The sequence below is a fragment of the Tyto alba genome, unplaced genomic scaffold (genome assembly GCF_018691265.1).
Source record: "Tyto alba isolate M040663 unplaced genomic scaffold, T.alba_DEE_v4.0 Super-Scaffold_9, whole genome shotgun sequence".
Classification (NCBI taxonomy): Eukaryota; Metazoa; Chordata; class Aves; order Strigiformes; family Tytonidae; genus Tyto; species Tyto alba.
This window is the reverse complement of record NW_024881330.1, coordinates 15,583,724-15,607,243: the sequence shown is the minus strand read 5'-3', so window position 1 is coordinate 15,607,243 and position 23,520 is coordinate 15,583,724. Positions and strand designations below refer to the sequence as shown.

At 46.6% G+C, this 23,520-nt stretch overlaps 1 protein-coding gene across 1 annotated transcript in view; it reads right to left on the bottom strand.

The window, feature by feature from the left end:
- EXT1 (exostosin glycosyltransferase 1) overlaps positions 1-23,301 on the bottom strand; it is a 181,933-nt gene extending 158,632 nt beyond the window's left edge. The window contains exon 1 of the mRNA XM_032999638.2: positions 22,013-23,301. Coding sequence (XP_032855529.2) covers positions 22,013-22,965 — 953 coding nt within the window. The 5' untranslated portion in view covers positions 22,966-23,301. The remainder of the gene's footprint in view (positions 1-22,012) is intronic.
- Between the last annotated feature and the right edge of the window lie 219 nt (positions 23,302-23,520).

Sequence of the window (23,520 nt, the reverse complement as noted above, 5' to 3'; positions counted from 1 at the left end):
TCTTGGTACGGCAGCGTTGAGCAGCACACCGAGGACCTCCTCCAGACAGGCTACAGAAGCCCCCCACGGCAGTGCTGCCCACCCTGGGCACCTCTTCCCTGCCCGCACAGCTCTGCCTCCACTCCCCTGCCTGCATCTCCCAGCCCACGGAGCAGCAAAGTGTCTCAAACACCACCGCAACACCTGCTTCCCAATGCAACCATGCCTGATTCTCTGTATAAAAAAAAAAAACCCTAAAACACATAAGCATGTAATCTAAAATTTGCATAACAGGAGGGAGACAGAAAATAAACCAATTTAAATTAAGTAATTACATAGACATAAACTCTCTGCCAAAGGGATATGAGACAAACATACTCTATTTAAAAACACATCTTGCACACGACTTTTACCAAGTATAAAAGAAAATCACTCTCTTTAAACCAGAGTAATTTGCTAAAGTTCAGGGCCCCATCAGCCCTGGGCTTTACCCAAGGCCCAGCTGCAACACACAGGAAACCTGCAGTGCAGAAGGCACCTCCCCATCAGCTGCGTCCCCTCTGCCTCCACCATGGTTTCACACCAGTTTCAGGCAAGACAGCACCTGATCAGAGTTAAGATACACCAGGGGATAGCTGGCTCAGCATAGACCCTGTCAGATCTACCTCAAAATCATCACACTTCTGTGTTTTGTTTTGGTTTCTAGGGAAATTTGGATCAGTGGAGTGACTTCACACCAGACTTGTGCTTTGAAATTACGTGTCTGTGGTGTACCATCCGGCACTGGCAGCTCTCAGACTTGGTTGGGTTTAGAATCAAGGTGCCAGACACAAATATCCTCACACCAGAAGCCCTCCAGGTCAATGTGGACGTCTTTCAAGCCATGGTGAGCATCTCTGCTACAAGTGTGCTTGTTTCAACTGTGTGGTTGCCCATGTGGTTTACAGTTTATATCTCACATTAAAAATTCAGAGTAACCTTCTCACTTCCTCACCACCCAAACCAAAACAGGGTAACCATACTCCTAACAAATATGGGAAGAAACAGAGCTGAGAGGGAAGAAAAAGTTGTTGCACTAAAAGATGTAGGGCTGCTTTGTAAGTTCTTAATTCTCCCTTTTCCATCCTTGGGCTTTCACATACAACATTTATCTCCTTGATGCTCGCCCTGATTCTCTTGATGCCCAGCAGACATCCCACCCAGTACACATCCAGCCCTGGAGCTGAGCCACTCCAGCAGGGCAGAGGCCATCTCACACACCCTGGCACAGCTCAACCAGAACACACACTGGTTTTCTGGCTTTTTGGTTGTTTTGGTTTGGTTTTTGTTGTTGTTTTTGGTTTGTTTTGTTTTTTACAATGGAAAGCATTGACCTTCACACCCTTGGTCATGAATATATTCCCTACTACAGATGTTTATTTTCCTGTTTAAAAAAAAAAAACCACGCATATTTTGTTTTTCTAAGCCATTCCTGCTACTACTTCCTAACAGCAGATTGTTTTATGGTTGTCTTTATTATCTTCCCCTATCTCCAAAACTTACAAGGTCCAGTCACAGACTAATTCCTAACAAAGACACTGATAATCATAAACAGAAATGGGTCTGACAACAGCTTTGTTTATATTTAAGGCAATACTGAAGTGCCTGCAGCCTCCAGCTCTTCACTTTGGCTTTCCTTTGAAACCCCAAAGATGGCACCTTTGTCTATGCATTTTTCTATCTCAAACGCCCCTGCAGTTTACTGCTATTTGCCTGTGAAAACACCAGTAACTGAGAATATCCTCTGCCAAAGGACACACATTGCCTTGATTCAGTCCCTTTGCACAGAAGCCTCCACCTGACAGAACTAACTTCATCATTCCTCCACTTCCTTCCAACCCACCAAACAAGCAGATGCACAGAAATAGCATCTAGATGAAGATGTTTCGTCGGGAGTACATTGCTCTGACAGTGAACTGCCGGGTTTCCATAAAACCCGTCCAAGAAACAGCTGCGTTTCAGATGACTCCGAAAACAAAGGCTTATAGAAAGTCACTGCATCTGCACCAGATCTTCAGTTTCCTTTCCTCCCTTCTTCCCACTGGTCTTGTTTCCCCTGAGTATCTTCACCCAGAAGTTGTAAGGGAAAGTAGATACAAGAATACACCATTGTCATTAATGAATTGGCTCAGTCATGCCATTAACAGCCCCACTTAATTGTACAGTAGTATTCGCTTGGCAGCTTCTCCCACCATAATGTAATAACAACCCACCGCACCGTCCCAAGTGAACTACCAGGGCTCAGTTTACCATGTTGCTTTATTCTCCACACCAACTACCCGAAATGCTATCTGCTTGACTCTTACTGCCCCGTAATTAAGCATATAGTCAAGATTATAGTAGTCTATATCCATCTCAGCTTTCATGACTCACCCACAAACATGAGGTCAAATAAAGAAATATCACTGCAGGGGGATACTTAGCAGCAGCAGCATCATTACGGGCAAATCTGTCATTAATCACAGGGCCCAAGATGGTGGGTTTAGCTTTTTGTAGTAGAAAAATTAAGTCAAGATTATATATACAGCTGGCCTACCAATAATAAGACTCCTTTCCTGTCTCACCAACTCTGTCTTAGAGTTAACTAAGGCCCTTAACTTGAAATAACTAGTATGCCTGGAAGCATAAATCCCATAAAAAAGTATCTAGACTTTCACCATTTCCCAAGTAACCATGAAGGCTACTTGTGAATGGCTCTGGACACGGCCTCAGAAAGACAAAACCTCACCTGAAAAAAGAAATCGGAAATATCCCATGCTGTTTCTTCTGCACACAGGAGCACAGCTTTATATACATGTCAAATATTACCAAAAGCTAACCCAAACCCCCCATTTAGGAACAGAAGTAGCTTTATGTGATACCTTTAATCTGAGGATCATGAAGCACTTCTAAAAATTCAGTAATGCCATCTTGCAGACAAAGAAGCTAATGTACAGCAAAATTGCTCAACTGAAACGGAGCTGGAGAAAACAAAACCCTCAGCTCTGCTTACTACACTGCATAGCAGAGTGTTTTTTCTTTTTTTTTTTACTTTGGTGCTATGTCTAAGACAGTAAAAACTGTTTTCATCCTTGTACAAGGTAGGTACTATTTTAAAAGAGTGCATTTTTGAAAGTATATATTCTACTTCTTTAGGCTCCAAAGACTTATTATTCTGCTAATTGACACTGCCAGCTTCACCACAATCAGTCAAGCTGCATGGCGAGCTGAGGAGCCACCCGCTGCCTCTGCCAGCAAGTCCTTGCAGACTCTCATCCTGGTCCTACAGCGAATCTATAGAGGCAGCTGCTCCCAGTGGCTTCAGTAGGAAATGGAGAACTTTCTGCAAGCAGAGGAAAACAATCCTATAGAAAATGAGACTACCAACAAAAACTCAGATGTCACTGTTTCTGTGCTCCTGTAGTGAAGAAATACTCGTAATTTCCAGCTATTTAAACATGGTGAGGTCAGAGTCAATGAAAAAGGTCTGGTACAATTGATCCCAGAATGAGGTAACAATAATACTTAGGAACCAATATGGATTTTTTTTTTTTTTTAACAACAGCGTAACATGGCATATTACAAAAATAGCAAAACCTGATAAATATAGAAGACCTGTCTTCCACCGAAGAGCTGAGTGCTGGAGGCTCTATTTATGTATACATTACTAGCAACACCATGCACTGTATCCAATTACGATATGATTTTCGGTTTAGTGTATGCAATTCCTCCCCACTGCCCCCACAAATCTCACAAGGAATCACACTGTTCTGCAGAGCAGAGAAGAAAAAAAAAACAACAAAAAAAAAACAAACCAACCTCTGACTACACACACAGTTGTCTTGCCTTGCAACAGGAAGCTTTCATTTACCACCCAAAGCATTCAAACACAGAGATCTCGTTTCTTCCTCTCCACACTTTAATTACTTGTTTAGGCCTTTCCCAACTTTTCCCTTTCAGCATTTGCTAAGAAACAGCTGCATTCACTGTCTCGCTACTGCTAGACACCCAAGATCAGCTATTGATATAGACCAGAGGGGCAACATGAGGATGGGGAAGGGGATCCAGAGGTGGGAGTCTGAGAAACATGAGCTTCATTTGCTGTTCAGCACCAGTTTCCCAGGCAACCTTGGTGAGCTGCCTGGGGCCACTACCTCCCAAAACCCAGCCCTTGGGGCAACAGTGGCATACGGTGCCTCCCCTTCCCTCCTGCCGCCAGCTTGGCCTCCTCGTTTGGGCGAGCCCAGCTGCACGTGGAAAGATGCTGTCCCTGACACCATGAATGCAACGAGATCCCAAGGGAATCACCTCCCAGCAAAGGTAAATCACAGGCACCCAACATTTTATCTCCCCAACAGTCCCAGTCTTTTGGAATCAGTTCTCTGAACATTCCATCCTTTTAGAGTCGGATGGGGAACACATCATGAAAAGCAGCAGGCCAGGGCAAGGGGGCCAAAGCAAGATTTGTGTATGCTGTGTGTTGAAGGGCTTGGCAAGGGGGTGGGAGGGGAGGGTGTGGTGTGTGTTGTTTTGTTGTGTTTTCATAAGAAAGGACATGGGCTAATTAAAGAAAATGCAGAGCTTGATGTTCTGTGTTACACAAACATCAGTCACAGTCCATGTAGATCACACAACCAAGGTGGGGTGTTTCATATTTCAAAGCAGCAGGGAATGTCTGGTCATATGTTGAACTCTGTCATTTAAAGAGGACTCCCACAATAGGCAGAGGCTTCTCTATCTAAAAGCAATAGCAGCAGAAAAAGGAAGGAAAAAAAAAAAAAAAATGCTTTTCTTTCCCTTGCAGTGGGTTTGGCCCAAAGATTTAAAGTAAAAAGCTGTAAGTGAAACTAAATTAATTGCAATTAACTGACCATAAGGTATGCAGGCAATTGATTCTGGCTCATCACCACTAAGGATTTTTCCTAAAACTTTCCCTCTACTGCTGGAGACCAAGGTGAAGCTCTGCTACACCTGGATGACAGACCCACAACAGCCTTAACAGGTCTCTGTTGGGTATACCCAGGCAATGCCGCCTGTCCTCCACTGCTGCCCCATCCAAACATTCCCACCTTCTGCCTTTCACTCAGTGTTCATCCAGACACGTCACCCATTGCCAGGGAGCCAGCTGAGCTCGTGGAGCTGGCACAAGATCCCAACAGTGGGATGAGAGTAGCAACAGTGCTAATGCAAGAGGGGCGGTAACCCTGCACCCTGGGCCAGGGACATGAAGCTTTCCCCATCCTCAAGGGATGATAACAAGATAACTAAGCCCCACTGCTGTCAAACCACAGCTGAACAGGGTTATGCAAAAAAGTATGAGTTTTCTGACCAAACCACAGGCCAACTACACTGACCTACACCACCAGCGTAGTCCTTAATACCAGTGTGCCCACTGCCAATCATCTGGCAGCCCAAATTCGATTGGTATTAAGCACAAGGACACAAATCGCATTTCTGCCAAACTAGCCACAGCATACAGTGTGGCGTTTACACTGGCATCGTCTCCTGCCTGGGGGATGCCTGCTTGATCTAACGAAGCCAGAACTGCTCTTAGAGATGACACCCAGCATGACACAAAGTCTGGGGCCACATTACTCCCTGCGCATCTTTGCCTTCTGAGACCAATTCCCAACCAGATATCACGCCACTGCAGTAGTGATACTGGCTCCATCTGAACTGTTGGTGGGTCATGGTCACACCTCAGGCCATGGACACATCTTTATTCAAAGAATCTCATCTGAGTAATCTTTACTTCTTTCTTGACGGGGTTTAAAGCAAACAGGGCAATGGCAGCTTCCTCTTCAACTCTTTTGAGCCTCCCCATTCAGCTCTTGTTTTCTGGGAAGCACAGCTGAATTCAAAAGCTTTCTGAGCATACATACTTCCCAGGGCTGCAGCTGCAGACGTTTTGGAGAACTCATCCTCCTAAGCCTGAAGTGGAGAACCATGCGAGGAAGTCCACTGCTTGGTGCTGGACTGCAGAAGCCCTGAAATTCCCCTTTCCTGGCAGCTCTACTGTCAGCTCCAGCAGAGTCAGGAGATACCCCTACCTGACCAAGCTCAAAGGAAAAACATGGAATAGTTTGAAGTAGAGGGTTTCAGTGTATGGGAGCAGAGATCTTCAGTGTATTTTGCTTCTTCCTACAGTCTCACAAGTGACTCAAGCTGCCCAAAGTGAGTTCAAGCTAGCTTTTTCTTTCCTCCCTTTTTCACCCTACTTCTCCTCACAGGACCACACTCGTAATGATGGAAGAGTTTGAGTTAAGAGTGTCATCTACATAAAGGTTGCCTAGATACTTTGAAAATGAGTGCCACAGAATGTGTGCAAATAACAGCATTTCGCTTTATGTCACATTTAAAAAAAATGCATCCAGTGCTATCACTCTGCACACAATGGGAAAGAGAACAAATAATGAGACCGTGTCACACTGATAGCACAACTGAAGCTAACAGCTTGGGGGGGTTGTTTTCCCCCACACACATTTGCACTGGTAAAGTGAAACCCATTTGTTCTGAGAAATTAGGAGTCTGACTCAGAAGCTACCCAAACTTTTAAATACGGTTCTGTTGTTGTGAATGCAAAGCAACTGTGGTCTCAGAGCATTTTGCAGACATTAATTAATTAACAACCAGTAGACTTTCTGGGGAGATATCTTCCAACATTACACAAGAGAAGAAATACCCCAGAAAAAAACAAACAAACAAGCAAACAAAGACACATTTCAGACATTGCACGGAAAAACTAAGTGGAACATTATATGGAGTTTGGGGGTGTCAAATGTCTCAGACCAGTTGACTTGTAGCTGGACTCTGCAGCCTCTGACATACATGGCACATTTAGCTCACATGTGACAAAACTTTGCTGCAAAAGGACACATTTACACAGCAGTGCACAATCCTCCACCCATCCTCTGCTTCTCTGGAGGAAGGCAGGCTTCTGTTTGAATAGATCAAAGACTTCTTGCCATGGAAAATAATGTAAACTCACATAAGGCAGCCGCGTGCCTCCTAACACCTTACCTGCTGCTGCTGGCCATCCGCTGGCTACAGACTCAGAGCAGCCACAACAATGCTGTTAAACAACTAAAGCCAGCAACGTGTAGATTACACTAGTATCCTTCAGATAAGATGACCAAAAAAAAAGCATATTTCAAGGAAAATGTATTTTGAGGAAATGACTCCAACACAGGCCAGTGACAGCTCAGCACACAGCCGTGCCCAGGAAGCAGGACTTGCCAGGGGAGCATCTCCGAGCCCCAGCAGCAGGTTGCTGCGCCCGGGGCTGCACCATTGCAGCCTCTTCATGGAATGAAAGATGCAGGGAGTGAGGCGCTTCAAGAGGGGGAGATTTCTCTCTCTACAAGGGTATCATTTAGCAATTTGTTATGTGCTCCCAACCCCATTGTTTCCGAGACTCGCAGAAGAACAAAAGGAGCTGCTAATCAAGATTCAAAATTGCAAGGCTCGCCTTGCAGGGAGAAAGCAATACCTAAGTCATACTTGCTTTTGAGAAGGCTGCAATTCACATAAAAGCTGAAGGAATTTGTATTTCCTCTTCTATCACTTTAATTAATTGTACAAAGAATGGGGTCAAAGCAAACATATTCCAAAGCACACTGGAGTTGAAGGTGCCACGCAGCCTTTAGTTTTCATTATGAAAAAGTGGACTTTTGCCTATTACTATTGTAAAGAAAAATAAACAAACAATAGACTTCGATGCTGAGCTTTTTAGAAGGATTTGTGTTTCACACTTTACCTTTAGAACAGCCATAAGACACTCACACATCCCTCTAATACCTAATTTAGTTAAATGATCCAGTTAACTTTTTCCCAGAAAAAAAAGCCCCGCTAGCCCATGGTGGCTGAAAGGGCTTTTGTAGGGTGACAGCAAGCCAAAGGGAAGCAGAAAGGCATACGGCCCTACAAACAAATAGCAAACAGCAATCTAAGGTGAAATGAGTATAATAAGCTCTTCAAAACTGCTGAATCCTGTGCTGAGAGTCCTGATGACCAGACTGGAGGTGGATCAAGCCAGCAATGCTCCAAAGAGATGAAGATACAGCATCAGTTAAGGTCTGTCAGAAAAACAACAAGGGCCAAATCAAGAAGTCCTCACACACATGCAAGCACAAACGTGGTCGTACGTCACTGTCCTCCACACTGCCCAGGATAAGCCACATGAAGAAAGGTCTCAAACCCAACTTCAATGCCCACAGCTCCGAAATGCTGACCTTGTTTGTGTAGCCCACAGATCTTCCTCCCTCTTACTTTGCCAAAGTCCGTTGTTTGGAAGGGAAAAATCTTCCAAAAGAAACAGAAAAAGCCTCCTCCCCACCCCTAGAGATCCACCAGTGCCATCCCATGCATGCACTCACACTACCTTACACAACAGGGTTTAAAACACTGTAATAACAGATTCTCTACTGATTTGGAGATGGGCTAAAACCATACAAAGGCATCCTTTATCTTACAAACAGACCAAAACAAGGCAGAAACGAGCTCATTCTTAGGCTTATAAAACAAGCCTTTACAGATAATTATGTTTTATTACTCTTCATTTTATGGGGATTGTGTTATACAAAACAAATACCAGATGCCTATTTGTTGCATTTGAGGGGGGAGGAGGAAGAATCTCTGCGAGCACTGCTGTAAGCAGCCCTGCTTTTAATTAAACACAATAAATGCATAAAAATTAATACTGTTTGAAACCAGCAGGTAAGAAGCAAATGCATGAACTGTAGCTGCTGAAAGACCTTCTCCCCTGCGAGCTCCTGCTGCAAGAGCAGCCACTCCGGAGCCTATTGCTCAGGTGCTCTCTGAGCAAGGCTTCTTACATATGCATTTCCCTGAAAAATTAATGTCAAACTTTGCAGATAACCAAAAGCTTAAAAAGGGGGGCATGGGGAGCTGGCAGGATTTAATGCTGCTTCTGTTAAAGAGACACACATACACTCAGCCAGAAAAACCTGTAATTAAGAGTCAAGTAGCTTAAAGATGGGGAAGAGGGGAAAGAAGGCAAGGAGGTATAAAGGGGATCTCTGAAGACCTTAAAAAAAAAAAAAAAAAACAAAAAAACAAAACAACCATCCAAAATGGTTCGGATCCTTCAACTGTTAACTTGCAAGATTCAAACTACATGCCTCCAAATAGCCTGACAGATTGTGCAGGACCAGACTCCATGCCTGAGGCGAGAAACACGTGTCTGAAACACAGGGACACAACTGGAGGGAGATACACACAACACACCCAATACAACAGCAAAAATGGGACACATTTCCTCAAGGACAGTAAAACATGGCCAACTTTCCGGCAACAGCCAGATGTCAGCCATCCACCCCCAGAGGCACCACTAGGAAATCTATTTCCCATTTTCAATGGTGGTTTCCTTTTTCATTTTAATTGCATTAAGATCCAATCACAGAGTGACAATAGACACTTCTTACTTAAGGCCAACACCAGCTCTACATTGTAAATCCAGTTTTCAACATCATGCCTGATAATGCTTTAAAGTTATGCAAAAATAGAGACTGAAATTGTGTGCACAGGATCTCATTGCAATGGGCAGCCTTTTTCTAAAAAAGATTTTCTTAAGAGAGAGATTTTAAAGACATGGTGCAGCAGTAGATGCAAGGTAAGTAGCAGTGGAATGGCTTTCACTCTTTGCTGTGATATTTGCAGGTTTCCATATGTTCTAATCATCAAAATTGAGGATACGTCTCCTCTATTATCCTCGAGCAGTGCATATTCTCAACCCACTTCCTAATGAAGTTTGCTTCCAAATGTTCATTAGATGCCATGCGTTATTAGCCCAGTTAGCTATACGACCAGGGCACCGCAAAATGCAATTATAGTAATCAGTGCATTGACTATTGTGAAACACTGTTACCCTGAGACTAAAGTTAAAGTAAGAAAGAACTACTGCTGTAACCAGTAAGCACACCAACAGGGCAACCTGGGATCACACCAATATTTCTAAAGCCTTAGATCTCCAGTTTTATACCCAAACAACACAGACCATCTCACTGTTAATTATTTTAGTACAACCCGTGTCAGAAAGATTGTTCATTAAAAATTAAAGAAAAGTAAAAATCCTTTTTGCTAGAAAGGGCTATTAGTACAGGCCACCAGAAATAGCTAACAGAACGAAAGGTGAAAACCTGTTTTCACTGCAGTTCACTGATGTTTCGATGCACAGAGCCAAGAGAAGTGTGTCCTAATTGCCCCACTGATTATTTTGGTTCTTGACAGCAGTAACTGAAATAGACACCAGCAGGCTGGAGCCAGCGAAGAACAGTCCTGAAAAGGATGGCAGGTGCAAAGTGCAATGATTTTTTGACACCTTCAGAGCAAACAGTTAAGACAAGAACCAGGATCCCTTTGCATGAGTCTGTGCCGACCTCCGAGCTCCACAGCAAAGACAAAGCAGGGTTTGGGGAGAGGGCAACAAGGGCAGAGGCGGCAGCTAGAAGAGAGCCAGATGGTTATCTCCATGTCAAGAGACATGAGAGAGCATTTAGAGATGAGTGGAGATTTGGGGCTTCCCCTGAGCTGAGCGGGTTGCTACCTACAGCAACCCAAAAATGGCATTTACAGGCAGACGGGACAGTAAGGCCCTGGGTTGTTCTTAGCTGAAGGTGAACGACCACCTCCCGCTATCAACAACTCAGGTACTTATTTCCTAACATGCCACGTCTACAGAAGCCATCTTCCAAAGAACAAAGCTAAGACTTTACTACCCTTCTCTGCAATTAAATTTTGGGAAGAGCATACAAAACCAATTACATTTGTGTACACGTGAGCTCACAAATTAACCCCAGGAACTCTGTTTATGGCACAAGGGGCCATTTACAAGGAGAGGCGAGAGCAGCAAGCACCCGTACCCACCAGCTTTGATGTGTCACCCACCTGCCTTCACACAGCTCCAGCCCCTTGCACACTTTGATTACCCGAGCTTTCCCTGACACCACTTCATTCAGTTACTTTAATCTTGCCACAACAACAGCACCATGAAAAGAATGGGGGAAAGGGAAGAGGGCAAGAAAGAAAAATAAGGAAAGAGAGAGAAAAGAGTTTTGGGGCTGGAAAAGTCAACTTTATGAAGGAATCTGGAAAGATCTGACATGCCATCAACCAGAGATGAAAGTGCTAGAAACAAGGGATGTGTTGCACATTTATTAAAATGGTGGCATGATTCTCAAAAGGAAAGCTCATCTTTGACACCTGCTCAAAATCACTCCCATGGAAGAGCCACCCAGCAATCTAGCACTGGTTTTCTCTTTTGTCTAATATACATAAAAGTGCCTCAAGACACGTGTCCAATTCAAAATTAAACAAAATTTATTTTAAAAACTTGCTTAAACTGATCCACATGCCAGACCAACAAGCAATCCTGAGACGACGCCAAGCAGTGGAGGGAAACCTAATACCAGCTTGAATTAAAAGTTGCAGAACTCTAGTTAAAAAAATAGGCAGGAAAGGTGGGGAGAGCAGTTATGAAAATGCATGATTGCCTGAAATATTTCCCCACCTTCAAAAAACGTCGCCTTGAAATTCCTACCTGCTTCATTCACCTTGCTGCTATCAGATTTTTTTATTACCCTCACTTTTGAGAATTTCTCTGGCACTTAGTATGCAGGAGTGGTGCGCGGGAATAGATCCCGCTGCCATAGATAATGCGGTTCTAAGGGAAACCCATCAATTGTTAATGGCCATGCAAATTGTTGAAACTAGAGAGTTATTCACAGTTATCTCGCTGTGATTTGGTAAGTGTCCATGCCTGATGTGATCACTCACTTGATATATTATTCCATTACAATTCAAGTAGTAGCCTTACCTTTCGGTTTTAGCAAAAAAAGCGTGAGAGAGAGTAGGAGGGTGAAGGGATGTTATTTGTTTTAAATTATTTTAAACAGTCATACATACCTTCTCGTGCAAAGGTTTTACAGTACAATAAATCTCTTCCTGAGACTACAGTCATGCCTTACTGAAACGTTTAAATCCCTCCAATCAGAAACTAAAGGAGTTTAGCATGCAATTTCAGACCTGAATCTTGCAAAACACTTTCTTACGTTTCAACTGGACACATGGTTCCCACATCTTTTGTGGCACAGGATCTTCCAACTGCAGGTCGCACTGGTTTACATTTTCTGATGAGGGTTTTCTACTGCTTATGCTAAAATTTGCTGACATTTAATAAGCTATAGGCGTCTCCTCAAATACATAATGCATTCACTCTCTAGCAGCACTAACTTACTGATCATTAATTTCCAGTTTTACTGCAGCTCCAACATATCAGATGCTTTTTTTTTTTTTTGCTTCCTGTCTGAGATTTATTACTTTTAGTAAAGTGCACTTTGGTTTTTTATTTTGTTTGCTCATTTTAAAACGGCCCTTAAGGGGAAAATGTTACTCTTTTTTATAAAGTAATTCTGAAATCACAGTATTAAAAAAATAAATCCTATAATTATATTTCCCATTAGGATTACATAAATCATATTTAATTAAAAGAAAAATCTGCTAGCACCCAGCACAATGGTTGGTGGCAAATCAAGGAGATGAAACATTTCTGTGTTTATCTTCCCAAAGCAGCTGACTGAGTCTATAAGCAAACACACCCAAACAAACCTTCAGAGATACAAATTCAGAAATTATAAACAAAGATTTGTCCTTCTCTTCAGAAAAAGATTCTGTTTTTTGGAAGCAGCCTCTGATTTTATTCTTGCAGACTACAGCAACTACAGTTTTTACGGGCTTTCAGCAGTTATACACTGAACTACCTGATTGCACCAGGAATTCCAGTACTGCGATAAAATTTCTGCAATTATTTGCAGGGCAAAAAACAGTATCAGAAGTCAATTCTTCTAGGAGAATGAAGAAAATCAGGATTCCTAACCAAACTCTGCCATGCTCGCCCCTTTCCGGCACTGCTGTTGAGCAGGTGATGTTCTCCATCAGCCTGACAGCTGTAGGGGTCATAATGTATATTGCAGTTGTAGGAAATGATTCATACCATGCTCCTTTCCATAGCCTGGGAGAACTAATTATTAACGAGACAGGGTCCCCCACATACACTTTGCAAACATGACTGTATGCATTTTCCATTTAGGAAGCACTGCCAGTGTTGCTACGCACAGCCCGTCAGCATCGTGCTCTCAATTTTGTTTAGGAGCTGAAGAATGATTGATCTTATTGATTTGTGTCAACAGTCTGACATGGTCATATCGACCGGTGGTAATTTTGTGGGAGGAGCTGGGAGGGGAACTGGATATAGCATTTTCTGTAACGTGCCATCCTGCCCGAAGAGAAAACGTCATTAGAGATGCTGGTACAGCCATCGACAGGACTGCACTGGGACTTGAACTGACACAAGTGAGCGACGAGACATCTCCAATGACTGTGTTTACATCAAATCCACTGCTAAACACCCAACTGCATAATTATAATCTATTACAATTATGCAAAGAAGTAACATTTCAGAAAGGCCGTCTCATTTCCCATTCTTAGCATTGAATACTTTTGTTTTGCAGCCAATCAACTAAATTAGCCCTAATTCTGTTTCATTCACAAACACAACGAGTATATTAGAGGGGAAAAAAAGTGAATGAACGGGAAATACACTTACGAACCCGGGAATTATTTCGTTTTCATGTATTTCTGGACTAGGAACCATCATGGCGAAAAAAGTCAACTTAAGGCAGAAAAGCTTTACTGAACTTGCTTACTGCACTGTGAGAGGCCTTGGAGGAGTGATCAGAAATGGCAGTGCTTCAGTGCCTGGAAAAGGGGTGGCCTTTGGTAGCATCTGCGTGAAGCGAGAAGAGTTAAAAGGCTCATACACCCAACATGACCACACATCCTGATCTAGGACAAGTGTCGAACCCAAAAAGAGCTCTTGTGGTGATCTCCTGCCCCATACACACAGAGAAATGCTGCTTTACACTGCTTCTGACGACTACCACCTTTTCTCCTTAGGTCACAATTTAGACCTACACTCAACTGATACTTTCTGAGAACGGGATACAGAAAACATTAATGAGCAATATTCCAGTTCCACACAGCACTTTCTCTAAAACATTATAAAGCACTAAAGCACCCCCCCAAAAATGCCTAAGGAAAGCAAAGCTTTCTTCTCCATTTTAAAGGCATAGAGAAACATAACCACAGTGGCCAGTGGCAATGCTGGATGTTGGGACTGCAGTCCTGAGACCACGCGTGCTACAGGCAGAAAGCAGGAGCTCCTGCAACAGCCCCGCCAGCACCACACCCCACCCCGGGACTGCAGGAGCACAGAGAAGTCTGTCTTAATGGAATATGAAATGGGAGCCCGATTTAGCCAACACAAGCACCCCAACTCTACCACCTTTCAGGGAACACCCGCTTAGCACCCTGTCTGCATCCTCGTCAGGAAGACAGAAGTACACCACCCAAAAAACTGAGGTTAAATCTCAGCAAGAGGCAGTAGGAGAGACGAGCGGGAAAAACACAAGATATTTAAAGAAAATGACATCTTCTTTCTCTTGTTATTGAGTAGGCCTAACCCTCCTAACTGGCTTAAAGTTGTGTTTTCTTATTCTAAGAAAATAACATTTTAGGAAGTCAGATTGCATTTGGAAAGCCATCAGCCTGGCAGCACTCACACCAGTTCTTCCCCAGCAAAGCAGTTAAGCACAACATTTTGCTGAGATAAGGCCTTTATTTCTTAAAGCATTACTTCCCTCTTCTCATGTGAAACAAATCTCCTCTCTTTTGTTCTCATTTGGAATTAATTCCTTAAACTAGTTTCTCCTGCACCACTGCAGTGTGCTGACCTCACATCTCTATGCTTCCAAACCACCCCCAGACCCTGTGGCACCCACGCTGCAGTGCCAGGACAGGAACTGCTCTAAGCACGCTCTTCGGTTTGTCCCAATGCATGGGTGTTGACTTATAAATTATAGTTTGCTCCGTAAGTGGAAGAAATAATGACTCCCCACCACTCTCTGGCCCAGATCTTCAATCATCCCCGTGCACGTCCAGTGCCACAGGCACCTACTGCCCCCCAGCTCCCTCCCTGCCATGTCCAGAGATGTGGGGATGGGTTGTATCAGAATTACGTAGCATTGATGCTCCCTCCAGCTGACTGAGGCAGCCCCTCAATTAAGGCCAAGACAGTGATGATGTATGTCCTGTTTCCTCTCAAAATCTGGATTAAAAAAGAACAACACAAAACCTTATGCAAAAGCACAGAATAGCTGGATGAACAGAAGAGGAGGAACGAATCTATTGCTTAGCGTAAACCATGAGAAGGTTTTGAAACCTGTATGTCCCAAAACACTTGGCAATGTGGAATGCTGCAGGACCTTAAATATAACCTGAAGTTATACTCATACATTCCCACATGCTGAACTAATCTCCATACGACATGAGACAGCAGTATATATCTAGCATCATCATCTAGATACAGCCAAGTCCTTGAGAAGTCAGTCTCCTTAGCAGCACGGAGCATGGCATTCAACTCCTTTCACAGGCCAGACAGTTATCCACGTACCTACTGATTATTTTTCTCTGGTTAGCAAAATGGTTTGTTTACCCAAGACCACAAAACTGTGGATTTTCTGAAAGAAACCCTGCAGAGAGAAAGGGAAAACAATCACAGATAATACTCCAGAAATCACCAGATTACAGCACATTCTCTTGACTCACATCTGTTGAGTAAATAAGTGCTTCATGCCGACCAGTTTCATTTACCTTCCTTTCCCACAAGTGGCTGCCGGTTTACTTTCCAGTGTGCTGTTCCAGGGCTGTATGTGGGGCAAAAGGAGTATTTCCAGCAGAGTCAAACCAGTAGCCTTTTTCGCTGGGGTTTGTCTTGAGCTGAACCTCCCTTCGTTCAATCCCATCGTCCCGGGGAGATGCACCACTTCAGAGCTGCACAGATGCAAAGAGGTCCACAGCTGGGAACACTCTCAATGCAGTGGGGAGCATCAAGCAGCAGCACACAAGAGCCCAGGGAAACCCCAAATTCGTCCATCCCTCTCCCTTAGGAGCAGTTTCAGTGAAGCTAAAAAGCAGATACAAAAAATTCTGCACAAGTTCTGTGAAATGCCTGGCCAGTGAGGGCAAGAAGTTGGGGGCACTGTGGGATGCTCTGCACCATCTCCTTTCTTAAGGCATGGCAGGGCTTCATCTTGCCCAGACAAGTAGCTGGAAACACTACCTTTAGCTCAGTTCTGATCTCAGCTCAACAGACTCTTCAAATTACCCATTTCATGAATAATTCTGCTTAAAATTATGACTCAGATAATTTTTTAGTTTGAGTTCTGTTCTATCGTCAAATGTCTCCTCGGTGATAATTATTTATCAATAAATTATCCTAGAACAACTTTCCTAGGCAGAAAGAATAAAAGCAGAGCCCCTCCGGCCGTGAAAGCAGCATTCACCCACATTTCTGCATACAGAAAATGCCTGCTCCGGACCAGATCAGCCATCTACTGTAATGCTTTGTCACCACAGAGCCTCGTATGAGATGCTTCACAGAAAGACACAGAAAAGCCTGGGGCAAGCAATTATAATAATAACTCGCCCCACAAGAAAACTTAATTACTTGAGGTTAGGAGGGCGCCTGGTTTAAGGCCTGCGGGCAGGGTGGGCTCCTCTGCCGGTGCCTGACCCTACACACCCGGCCACACACGCTGCGGCGCTTGGCACTGCTCGCACGGGGAAACACGCTCAGGCACACGCGTCCACCCTCTTCCACACCTTCTCCAAGAGGGAAGAGCGTGGTGCAAACGGCCAGGCTGAGGACTGCACCGCTGGCCGTGGGCTCGGGGATGATCCCGTCACCCCTCCTCCCCCCTCCTGCCAGGGCATCAGCCTGGAGCCTCCCGGGGGAAGCTCCTACCTCCCCAGGGCACTACCTGCATTAAATCAGCATCAACAGGCACATAAGGACACTTTGCAGTGCATACACAGAGCAGGAGGAAGAACACAATACAGCAAATCCCGTATTTCTCAAACCTACGTTAAAGCTTTGTTATTTACCTGCTGACTGCATTTTGGAATAAACGCACTGTAAAGCAGGCAAATTTCCAGATTCTTGAAAATTGATATTAAAATAAAAAAACAGTCTGGTGGGGATAGGTCTCTGCAGGAGCCAAGATACTCTGGGAAAATGCCCAAGCTCTCTCAGTAGTTCTTGAGTTTCATCCAAGCTCCCAAAGCAGCCTGGTGATATACAAGATGCACGGACTGGTTCCCATCTCAGTTCTGATGTCCCAGACAACAGCCACCCTGAACCTGGGTGGTTTCTCAGCCCTGTCCTAAATAGCTCCAAAGAAGCTGACTTGTGAAAGCTTTTAAATAATTCCTGAAATAAATCAGTGATTGTAGCATTTATATTTAAATTTTAATACATTACACTGAACCTCAGTATGTTGAAAATCTAAGAGTTTTGCTTTTCTTCAAAACGTGCACATACATGCATATGTAGCCTGTAGGTTATCATCACATGTCAGACGGGCATGCCTAAACCTTACTTCATGTTTTCATGCCGGTCTTGTGAGTGGCAGAATCATCCCTTATGTCTAAATCTACCGCTTCGTTTTTTATATGTGAATTTTATTCCTGGAGAGAAGGAACCGAAACTAAAAGTTGCTCTTCTTCCCATTCTCTGCTTCTTGCACAACTGTAACCTTTGCTCAGGACAGCATTTTCACACGTAGGAGGTTCAGCCGTGACTGACACACCTGCAGAGTGCACACCAGGTAAACCTACCGGGGACCAGAGATCAACTAAAACATTTAGCTGAATATTTTCCCCTGTAAAAGTACATACACAACCCTGCTCAGCGCTGTCGCGTGCCCTGAAGAGATGTGGCTCAAGCATAAGCACGCCGTGTGCTGTTGCTCTCTCCCTCTTCTGCCAGCGCCCTGCAGCCCCAGGCAGGTCCTTCTGTAGGCTCCTCCTCAACTTGCACGCCTCCAACCTCCTTCCCCAGAGCTAGTCCCACCTCGGGAGGGCCTGCCTGCTCTGCCTGCCTTTCTCCCTTCAGTCTTGATCACGCAGGCTTTTTGAGCACTGACTAATCGAAAAAACTTAAGTCTATAGAGAACATCTCGCTACACTCGTCGTCCTCCAGTGTAAGTTCGTATTTCTCAAAAAATACATTTTTTGCTCAGTTTCACTCCCCCTTCCCTACCCTACTCTCTTCAAACCTGTTCGTTATACCACTTTGTTTCATTATCATCATTAACTTCAGCCATCCTGCACAGATATGAGCAAAAAGCCTCCTTGAATGAGCTTTTGACGAGACCTTATGTTTCTGGATATACCATCACTCTCTCCATACTCCAAGGGCAGGGTTGTCGCTGATCAGAGGATATACTGCAGACAACAATATTTACTTTCCTAGAAAGATCCCTATTTTGGTGCAAATCTCTTCCCTGCATCTGGCTTTACTAGAACACTGCATTCCTCCACTTCGTTCGGTATCCAGAGTCATTTATATTACCTTCCAAAAAGTAATTATTTGGAACCAGTTAAGCCTGTACATGAATTCCGCCTTTGTTTAAAACACATTGTACATATGTATATATTTAGACTGTCATTAAATATTTAAGAGGCTGTCTTCAAACTTCAGCAGCAGCACTGTTTATTCGCTTAACCCTTTGTGAAGCAGAAAGCTTGACGCTGAAATCCTGCTGTGGAGAAATTCCGAAAGCCCAGCTGCCCTAGCACTAGGTGACAGAGGCCAACTTTGACAGTCAAAGACATCGTAACGAATCCAGAGGTTTTGTCCTCCTTTATATCCTGTTTGCTAGTAGTCTAACCATGATAATACAATTCATTCTAGTCTACATCAGTTTTTATCTGCTGAGATGCATAACTGGGATGCAAATTAATTAGCTATAACATACAGACGGATCTTTCAATACAATTCTGGGAGAGAGTCAAAACTACAGACATGCCCATCCCTCCTTCTCCCATATGAAATAAGACACTGGGCATTTTCAATAGCTCAAGAAATCACTTTTCTTGGCTTTTTCAATTTCCTAGAGAGGAAACAATGGATCCTGTGGACAGGTGGACCTCATTTGAACCCAACACCAAATGTTGCACCACAGACGAAACCCCATCACAACTAACCTGCCACATGCACTGGCACCAAGCGTAACACAACATAACACCACCATCCTGCTGACACAAGATTACCACGTTTTAAAATCTGGTCACCTAATCTACCTGGCTTGGCAAGGCCTCTACCTAGAGCCAATCGTTCCTATTTCACCCCAGCAAGGACCGGTACGTCGGGGCCAGCGCTGCATGCCCAGGGCACCCGCACCCCTGTCTGTCACACGAAGTGAAATAGCGTCTGTGTCACGGCAGTGGATGGGAAAACTGGCACAGAAGACTGTGATAGGCAACTTTCTCAACTCTACACGGCTATGCAAATATACATATCATAGAGAATGCGTTTTTCTTCTTTTTGATTAAAACCTTGAGGATGCATTGTTAAATCCAAGCCCCAAAAAACCCACGAGAGCCGCTCTGTGCGCAGTTTTCAAGACCCAGCTGTACTCCAAGACATTTCCTTCCCACTCATTACAGCCTCATTTGTGATCGGATGCTGCTTTAGGTGGGGTGAATAGCAGTGTCCCTCCTACAGCTTTCACACCTGGGTTACACACCATCACAGAGGCATTTCAACCGGCTGACTGCTGTGACGCTACCTCAGGGATGTGACCTTCTCGGATTTTCTAAAGGGAATGGAGCACCAGGCGTGGTCCATATTTGCACGGGAGAGGCCGAGAACACAGGCCACCGCAGGACGCAGTGCTGGGAGATCAGCAGATGGCATCCTTTGCTGCGAATCAGCACCGAAGCAGGAGCATGAAGGGGCAGCAGCACGCTCTGGCAGGTGTGCTCACTCAGATAAGATGCCAGGTTAAAGAGCTTCAGCATTTGCAGTTGTCCGCCAGGGCGAGCCTGTTCACCTCAGTGGCCCAACCGCAGATTCAGCCTGCCTCAGTTCTTGGAGTAATCTTATTTTCTTGTAATCACCATTTTTTTTACTTCCTGTCTCTAACAGCAGCATTACAGCGAATGCTGGAGTCCCCATACATCACCCCAGATATGGCTGTATCTTAGCAGCAAGTATGTTTTTTGTATGAATAGCATGGTGTACCAGCTGGATTCATGCCTCCATATGCCCTGAGGGTTGTTACGTACACACCGTGCCACAAAATGAGTGGCAAAGACACTTTAGAAGGGGCAGAACTTTTGGGGAGAGGTCTATCTTTTATTAGACTAAAAGGCATAGCTGTAAAAAAACTGAATATGGCCCTACTCACGTCAAACCATGGGTGGGTATGTTTGTTTTTATGACAACTCGACAGCATACATGCTGTAGAACACCACAAATAGCCAGGACTTTTCCTATCTATAAATTACGTCCAATTGCTGAGATCTATGACAAAAATCAGCACAGCCTGCAAGGCTACAATTGTCAGGTCTCCCTTTTTCCACCGCCCACCCCCCCCCAAAAAAAAGTATTCCTTAAAGAAGATCACAAGCCAAAGGGACACTCGGGTCACAAATAACACGAGCGTAGCTCAGTATCTCTACTGTTCACTCGGTACCACCACTGTATCGCTTCCACGTGTGCATCATTCCTCTACTCGCCCATCAGTTTGCTGAAAATGAACGGGATTAAACCCCCACCAAGTATTTGCACTTCTGTTTCTTCCCCCTCTGGGACAGGTTTACAATAACCAGAGGGCGAGCAGCTCGCCCACGCACACACGGGCTTCCCGGTGTTGCGGTGCTGACCTTCCCAGTCTCTCCCAACTCCCTGTGGATAGTTTCGGTGGAGAAACAGTCAGCCAGCTGGAAATTTTGATCAGCATTAATGCCACCGTAGTTTCTTCCTGACTGCTCTCCAGGAGCATTTTTCCACCCACGTTCCTCTGTGCATCACAAACCCCTCCAGCCGTTGGCAGCTCTCAGTGCAGCTCCACCGCACGCTACTCAGCGCCATACGGCTGGGTCTGTTTTAATTCTGCATCTAACTCCTGCTACACGGGAAACATTCTCATGTGAAAAACTTCATATAGAGAGAGCTACTCTGCAGCAAACATAGTGGTGGTTGGCATTTAAATGAACTAATCAGTTGCACACAGCTTAGTCAGCATCGCAGCGCTGGAGGTAATTCCCAGGAAGCGATTTTCCCAGCAGCTGTATGTACAAACCTGAAAAGCAGACTGGAAGACAAGGGCAGCACCACAGCGACACAAAATTTGGCTACACAGTAACATTACCAACAAATAAAAATAAAATTCGGGGGAAACCAAGAAAACAAGCACTCACAGAAAACACTTGCTGTGCTCACACTGCCAGAGTATCCTCTCACATGTAAAAATCAGAAACTCAAACACAGGACGCGGACACAGTCAGCATTTCTTTTTCTCCTTTCTTTACTGACGCTGCACCGATCTGAACCGAGACGAAAAAGACAGCAAGGCAAGCTACTGCCTTGTCTGTGGAGACACGCAGACACACCAGCCGGGCTCCGGGCAGCGCTTTTTGGAGAGCGCATCCCCGCAATCACCCTCAGCCACTAACCCACCGCGGGAGCCGGGCTCACACAAGCACTGAGGAGGGCTGCGGACTCGTACAAAACTTCAACTTGGGGCAGGGAAGGCGCGGGGCATCGGTCCCAAAAGGCACAGGCGGGACAAAGGGCAGCGCCAGATGCCAGAGCATCCTCCGGCAGCACCTTCGCCGCCGGCCGCGCTTGCGAAGCCGAAGGGCTGCAGATGCAGGTCATCGGCTCCCCGGGGGCAAGCAACGCCACGGCTGTGGGTGGCCATGCCGCCCTCCAACGCCTCCCCGCCGGCTCCCCCAGCCCGGGCAGCCTCGCGGGGCACCGGGGGAGCCACCGGCCCGCCCAAAGGGGAGATTGCCTCGGCACACATCTGCTCACATCTGTCCGGCGCAGCCCTGGGGACGCCCGCACGGGGATGGGGCACCGCTCACTTACTTCTCGTATTCGGCGTTGTCTCGATCGCAGCGCGAATCCTTGTGCTTTTGCCAGTCTTTGCCATGCTTGCAGGTGGTCAGGAGGACAACATCCTCTCCGTTATGGACGTGATATAAGGCATTCCTGGTGTCTGACCCTATCCCCGTCAGGTACCTTTTCCCCTTGAATACCAACATGTACTTCCTGAGAGGAGGGATGGTATTAAACCTCAAAAATCCCTTCTCCCCTCCTGTCCTAGGATGATCCTTAGAAAAGAGCGGGATAGAAACGTCAAAGTTGGGTCTGAAGTTTTCAGTACTGATGCTGGCTTTGGCCAGCATGGCCTGGCCGATGTCGAACCCCACATCCTCGGTGTAGTCGGGCCAGGTGCCGGAGTATAAATTAAAAATCAGGTGATTTCTGCCGTTGTTCCACAGGTGGAGGCTCTGCACCTTGGAGCGGAGGTTGTGCACGTACTGTGGGGAGAGCTGGTCCCGGTCCAGCGTGTCCAGGCTGAGGACGAAGAGGCAGGCCTGCCCGGGGTCGGAGGTGTAGAAGCGGGAGCCCTCGATGGCGGCGAGGACGTTCTGGTAGCTCTCGGCGATCTTCTCCCCCTTCTGCTGCGGGTAGACGTAGACCTTGAAGCCGTTTTTCCGGCACTGGGCGAAGTCGAAACAGGACTCCATGCGGCAGCGGCGCCCGCGGTAGAGGCCGGCGCTGGCGTCCCGCCGCTGCCGGGGGGAGACGCGCCCGCCGCCGCCCTCGGGGCCCGGCCGCTCGGCCGGCGCGAAGGGCCGCAGGGCGTCGGGGAAGCGGGGCCAGGGCCGCTCGGCGCCGGGGCGCGGGGGCGGGCCATGCCGGCTACCGGGCGGCGAGTGCCGGGCCGCCCGCAGCCGCACGCCTCCCAGGTAGAGCAGCAGGGCGAGACAGGTGCCGGCGGAGAGCAGCGTCAGGTAGCGTTTTTTGGCCTGCATGTGTCCGGCGGGGGTCCGGGGGGCTGCGGAGGAAGGCGGGGGCGGCCCGAGCTCGCCGGGCGCCGCTCTCAGCTCCGCTCCGCCATCTTCCCGCCGGCGAGCGCTTCAAACTCTCTTCGCCCACCTCCGCTCGGCGCCGTTCCCCAAGCCGCCGGCCGGGGCCGCGCATGTGGGCGACCGCCGCAACTTTCTCCCCGCCGGTCTCTCAGGGGCGGCGGGCGGCGGCGGGCCGGCGGCGGCCCGGCGGGGCGCCCCGCATGCACTCAGGGGCCGGCCCCCCGCGCGGGGCGGGCACCGGGGCAGCCCCGCTCCCGCCTTCCCGCCGCTGCCTGCCCTCTCCTCCGCCACGCTCCCGCCCGCCCGCCCCTCCCCTCCCCACGCCGCGCCAGCCCAGCCCGGCCCGGCCCGGCCCAGCCCCGCCGGCTCACAGCCCGCGGCCGCCGCGTCGCAGCCTGACGAAGCCCTGCATGGCCCGGCGCCCCCCCCCGCCCGGCCCCGGCGCCGCTCCGCTCCTCGCCGCGCTCCTGCTGAATGGCCCCCGGGACGGAGCGGCGG